Raw genomic sequence first — 6,269 nt, 5'->3', positions numbered from 1 at the left:
CCTACCCCCACCCCCCTCCTCCCTCCCTCCAACACACACATATCAAGGTCAGCAGTCAAACATATGCACACGAGAAGCCTCTGTAAGATTCTTTGCTTTATATTTGTAGCACATGAACTGGAGCTTATTTTTGGAGTCACATTCAACACCTAGAATGATGCTAGGTCAGAATCTAAAGCATAGGAATTAAACAGGAAAGGAAAAAACATAAGAATAGCAATACTGACGTGCTAATTGTTGAAGGCCGATAAAGTCTCAAGCTAAACCTATTTCCAACATCAATTTTGTCAACAAGAGGTCTTGCATAACCTGCACACAGATAACAATGAGAATTAACCATTTATAGATGAACCCGTGAATTAAGGAAGATAACAAAATAAATCTCAAATTAACGGCCAAACCTTCAAGCCCAGCAGTAAACAAGACAAGATTGGCAAATTCACTGAGTTCTTTTAGAAACTCATGCAATCCAGGACGCTCAAAAACTGTGACATAATTGATCTTAGGTTTGCCTTCGCATTCCTAAAACCATCCAGAATATATTAGATAAAAAATTTCAAGGAACTTGCCAGATAATAACTCAATCATAAACAGAAGTGACAATATAACCTTGTCTGAAGATGTGCACTCAAGCTCAAACCACTTTAATCCAGCCTCTGTAGCCTGGGTGCGTACGATATTGGGCAAACTTGATGTCTCGTAGGCACAAACTAAAGTTTCATCCAAGTCAAGAACCACCTACATACAACAATGTAAGAACTTGAGAAGAAGCTCAAAAAGAACATTTTGCTAAACAAAGAAAACGACCCAGTCGTTCAACCAATCTAGTGCACTTAGTACTAAGAAATTTAATAAATAATTTACTATCTGTTTATCTGAAAGCCCACCAAGATTATATTAACCTGTCTATGAGTTTTAACTTTATTTCATCAAATGAAGGGTATTAATTCTTCAAACCAAGAGGTAACCCTATTTTATTTTATTTTTTAATAAAGGTAAAGTAACCAAGAGGTAACCCTATTCCAAAGCGTGCATGAGGTTTCCTTCAATCTGGTGGTCCCAATAAAAATAAAACATAAGAGCTTGTGGCCTCAGTTGGCCAATTCTAAAAATCTCTTCAGATGATCAACGGAGCTCCATTTTCAGCAGATGAGATACGGATGAAAGATATTGTCTCAATGCTTTTTTTGACATAAGTCCCCTGAAACCGGTACTAATGAATCTATAGTTCTCAAATTTTCATCGACCGGAGGGGTGTATTTGAAAAAAGGAAGTATTTCGGGAAGAGGTCAAGTAGTAGCAAATTGCAAGACTGAAAGCACCACAAAGCATGCAGACTCTTCCCCCTCTGCAATTGCAATTCGCATTGAATCTACCATTGATAAAAAAGGCCCAGCAAGCAGAACATAGGATACCAAAACAACTGATATGCTGACAATGTATTAACTTTTCAGGGAAATATCAGGGTTAACAGAGGTCATACTAACAAAGGACTAGAACATACAGGAAGAGCTACAAGACACAAAAGAGCCAATCAATCAACTACACCTTTGTAACAAAATAATTGGAGTTGGCTATATGAATCCTCTACAACAACACTGGTCACAACAGAAATGCCACATCATAAATATTCAGATGATATAGCAAGCCATTGAATTAACATCAGTCACATTATTTTTCCTTTTCGATAAGTAGCATCAGTCACAATTTAAGTATCATACAAGTCGCAGATCAGCATATAGACAGGACCATTCAGCTCCAACAACTCCTAAAGTTTAGACCTCTTCCATCAATTCCCAGGGTCTCTCTTAATTTACAGCTACTCTCGAACATGGGCAACATTAAAAAAGGAACAGAAGACACGAATAGTCACCTTAGGACTTGCTCTTTTTTATTTTGGTGAAGTAGCTTCATCGATGGCATCAACAAGATGCAAAAGTAGTACAAAAGAGAGTGAAAGAAAATTGTCTCAGAAAAAAGGAGTTGTGTTAGAAGAACAATAGGGATGAGAGAGTTTTCAAATTTCATTGAAGATATGGGGCTAATTGATCTTCAAATGGAAAATTCAACATTCACCTGGTACATAGGGGACAACCATGAAGTAGCTTCCAAAATAAATAGAATCTTGTATTCAAAAGAATGGGATGAAAGTTTCAACAACTTGAAAGTAGTCCCACTTCAAGGGATTATTTCAGATCATGAACCATTAGCCCTACAAAGTGGGACTTGGAACAAAAATAAAAGGCATTTCAAGTTCGAAAATTGGTGGCTAGATACCGAGGGGTTCACAGATAGAGTCAGAGACTGGTTGTTCTAAGACAATCAATTAGTTAATAAAATGATTCAAAGTTGATAAACCAACAAAATTTCTGTTCGTTTTTATACACAAACACCAAAAAAATGATGGCAGGGATCATTCTCCAGATATCAGATAGCTTTATAACCCTCCATGTGCTCCAGTTTTCAATAGCTCTCTTAGTACTCTGAGGCCCAGCAACCCTTCTTCCCAATAGACAAACGAAAATAATCACAATAAAGGATAAAAGAACAAAAAGAAGAAACTATACATGTTTAAAACAAAAAAAGAAATAAAAAGAAACAATATAAAACTACCGGCAATAACTCGAATCAGCATATGCTATTTCTTGTAAATCATAGCAATTCCCCTTTCATTTCACATATTTATTCTGACATATTAACATTTAATAAAGATTCTGTTCGTTTCCGTTTTTCATCAATGCTATATTTCACACTTTTTATAGTCCTCCCATCCATCGCAACTTCCCTCTTCCTTCCTATCGGTTATCTTCTTCTTTGATATGTTACTTCCTTCCCATTATCAAGTGTCACGTTTGATCTTCTATTAGCAGTTTGTCTATGTTAGAAGCTTAAAACACACTACTTTTTTTTGTTTGGATGAAGTAGTTAGTTCTATTGCTGGCATCAAGTAGATGCATATAATAGTTACAAAAGCTTAGTAGCAACAGGTTAGCTCTCCTTCACATTGTTAGTTAAGAGTCGGGGAGCTAACAAAGTTCAGAAATGAAACAGGGGAATCTAGAGGGGATAAATAAACCCAACTATACAAAAACATGAGGCAATTAGCTTTTGAAGATGGGCTTAAAACACACCATGGGACCACCTACAATGACTTAGGTAGTCCATTAGGTAGTCGAATAGTTTAAAACACACTATTGGACTACCCAAGTCATTGTAGTTTAGTGTGCTTCCACCTCACTTGGTGCCTCTGGGGATAGAGGTGGTTTTCCCATCCCATATGAGGCCTCTTCAACATACATACATACACTAATTAAAGTATTAGATATAACAGATCCTGCAATATCCGAGCCTGTAGCAAAACCCAACCACAGCCACGTCAGACTACATAACTAAAACTTTGCTAACCGATTCATATGTTGTGTCCTATTAATCTGATTTGCATGCCATAGTTGCACTATCGGCAGTAAACCTTTCTGAGCATGCCAACTTCCAATAGACAAAAACAAATATATATATATATATATATATATATATATATGTATGTATATATAAATAGTATCAAAAAAGATACCAAAAGAAAAAAACTAGGACTACAAGCAACAAGGAAAACCAAGCCACTCCTACTTCTTGTAAACCATAACATGTTCTCCTGTACACTCAAACCTTTTTATAGTGGCAGCATTTGTCTAAATATTTTATAGCTGCTATAGTGAGGTGTTGTTATATATGTATGCTAGCAGTTGACGTTTACAAAAGTATGCAAAATTAGAAAGATTATAAATGAAAAACAGGCACACATCAATTGTGGTCTTTTTTCTCTAAAAAGCAAAAAGGCAAACAGCAATAGTCTTTCCACGTGAGATTATGACCATAACTGATGGAAATTTACTATGTGCATGACATTAATGATGATTATCACAAATATTTTTATCTTGTACTTTATACATAATATATTTCTTACAAACTATTTGAGTATGACCGTTACATAGCGGTAATTTGAAAATGAGTATACTGCTATAACGAATGTCCTTCCTCTTGTAGTTCGAATGTTGTTGGAGAGAATTAAAATATAACATCAAAAATTAGTTTTGAGAAAATCAAGCCGTTGTATTAAAATGTCGTTATAACGAATGACAACTATAGAGAGGGTTGACTGTATATTCCGACATAATAGTACTTATACACATTGCACTCGCCCAGTATTTCATCAATTTCATCTTTCAAACTTTTCTTGTCCTTATCATACTTCACTGCCCTTCTTGAACTATCCTATTTAGTTGTAATTTCATTGGCTTTTTAAAAGTAACTTATAAGCTAAAAGTTAAAAGTCATAAGTTAGTAATACCAAACTTTTGGTTTTTAGCTTATTTTTCAGCCTTAAAAAGTGCCTAAAAACACTTTAAATCATTCACAAATGCCTCAAAAAAGAATTTCTAAAAAAAAAGAGCTTAAAAGTCAAAAGCTACTTGAAATAAACCAATCCAAACATCCTCTTATGCAATGGCATGTGTGATCTTCCCTTCCAACTAGTTTGTAGCAATTACATTACTAAACCACCTTTGCTATAGCTTGCTTCGTACACATATGGCTCCTCTACCGATGGAGAAGGAGGAGTACCACATCCTATATGTTCCATTGACATACATACATGGAAGTAACGGTAATATTTTGAAGCTATTAGAGATCCTCTACAATACCAAAAAGGAAAACAATTCTACAATTCACTTCCAAGGAAATAAATTGGGGAAAAGCATGTTACAACAACAACATAACTAGTGTAAGACCCCCCTTGAGGAGGGTACAATGTATTTAGACCTTACCCCTATCTTTGTGTTGTAGAGAGGTTGTTCCCAATAAGACCCTCTGCTCAAAGTTTGGTTTCTTCAGTGAACAGTGGACATAATTTAATGTTAACTAGATTTGGTAATTAAAATTCAACTGTTTATGTCCATGCATCGCTCTTTCACATTGAATCATTAAAAAACTTCCCTTTCTTGTTTCTTCATCTACTGTTTCCTTTGGTACTTATGGTTATTGCAATACTAATTAAGCAAGAAAAAAGTTAGACGAAATGACCTAGGGTGAAAGTCCTAACCAAGTGGAATACGTAGTAATAACCTATTCATGCACCCAAGAACCGATTATTCGCTAGATGTGCAAACTGAAATAGAGTTTGCAGCTCTAGAATAGCAGTAGAGAATATTTAGATACGTGATGAGTCTTAGTAATTTTCATTCTTTCAAACTCATGTTGCTTTGTATAAGAAAAGGTTGGTTACCGTAAGTCTTTGCTCTCCGTTAGTTCCGGCGGCGATTTGCAAGGTGGAAACAGTAAGAGGTGTCTGGTGAGACTCCTGCAGCTCAACAATAGGGAGCGGCTTGAAGTGCGGCGTAGAAGAAAGGAAAGAGGTATTACGCAAGCCGACATAGGAAAGTAGCTGAGTGAGAGAAGGAGTTCCTCTAACGATCTGAACAAAGATCTGAAAGAAGAAAAGAAGCCAGTTAAGCAGTGACCTCCAGGCAGGTAGAGTCCTCGGAGCGTAAACACCGGCGGCCTGAGCCAGCTCGGCCATAGGTTCACCGGTAAGGGAAGGAGGCTGGTAAAGTAACGTGAAAATTGTGTGTTGGTAATGGTGGGTCTTCTTCTTCAGTCGCAAATTGGAATCTGGACGGAGTTATAGTCAAGGTGGTGCCTCGCCATCGACAAACAAGTCATAGTCATTGAATTGAAATGTAGAACTGAAGAAGATAGATTAGCCAGAGAGAGAAAAAGAAACCATACATTCACGCGCCGGTCGAGAGAGTGGCCTTTGACGCTACAATAATCAAGTAAAAAATGCTTTTCGCAACTATGTTAATTGCCCGTTATTATTATTATTATTATTAATTATTTTGATATTTTTATGTCCCTGGGTATACACGCCTGTCTGAGAGAACATTGCCATTAGATTTTTTATGTCAATCCTCTCTCATTTGCCTCCTCATTCTGAGTGTTTTTTATTCGATTGTTTCGAGTCTTACGTAACATATTTTTTGTTTTAAATTGCAAACGTGAATAGGCTAAACAACATGTAAATCAAGTATCATTTCAGATATTTTTGATTTTAAAATTTTTGTTAAACTGTGATCCGATTTGGCCATAAATTTTCCAAGTAATATTCGGGCGGGAATTTGACAAATAGTAATTGTTCATACAATTTATCACTATTTGAAAAATTAGCTCATAAAAATTGTTTGATCACAATTATCATTAGAAAAATTAGCTCGTAA

The 6,269-nt window shown here is 36.0% G+C and overlaps 1 protein-coding gene across 1 annotated transcript in view; it reads right to left on the bottom strand.

Annotated features, from left to right (window-relative positions):
* LOC107023732 (CTD nuclear envelope phosphatase 1 homolog) overlaps positions 1 to 5,783 on the bottom strand; it is a 16,609-nt gene extending 10,826 nt beyond the window's left edge. Inside the window, exons 1-4 of the mRNA XM_015224513.2 lie at positions 5,279 to 5,783; positions 610 to 738; positions 402 to 522; positions 228 to 309 (exon numbers count right to left, since the gene is read on the bottom strand). Coding sequence (XP_015079999.1) covers positions 228 to 309; positions 402 to 522; positions 610 to 738; positions 5,279 to 5,572 — 626 coding nt within the window. The 5' untranslated portion in view covers positions 5,573 to 5,783. The remainder of the gene's footprint in view (positions 1 to 227; positions 310 to 401; positions 523 to 609; positions 739 to 5,278) is intronic.
* Positions 5,784 to 6,269: the final 486 nt, after the last annotated feature.

Source organism: Solanum pennellii, chromosome 6 (genome assembly GCF_001406875.1).
Source record: "Solanum pennellii chromosome 6, SPENNV200".
NCBI lineage: Eukaryota > Viridiplantae > Streptophyta > Magnoliopsida > Solanales > Solanaceae > Solanum > Solanum pennellii.
The sequence above is the reverse complement of the archived record's forward strand: the minus strand, read 5'-3'. Positions and strand labels throughout refer to the sequence as shown.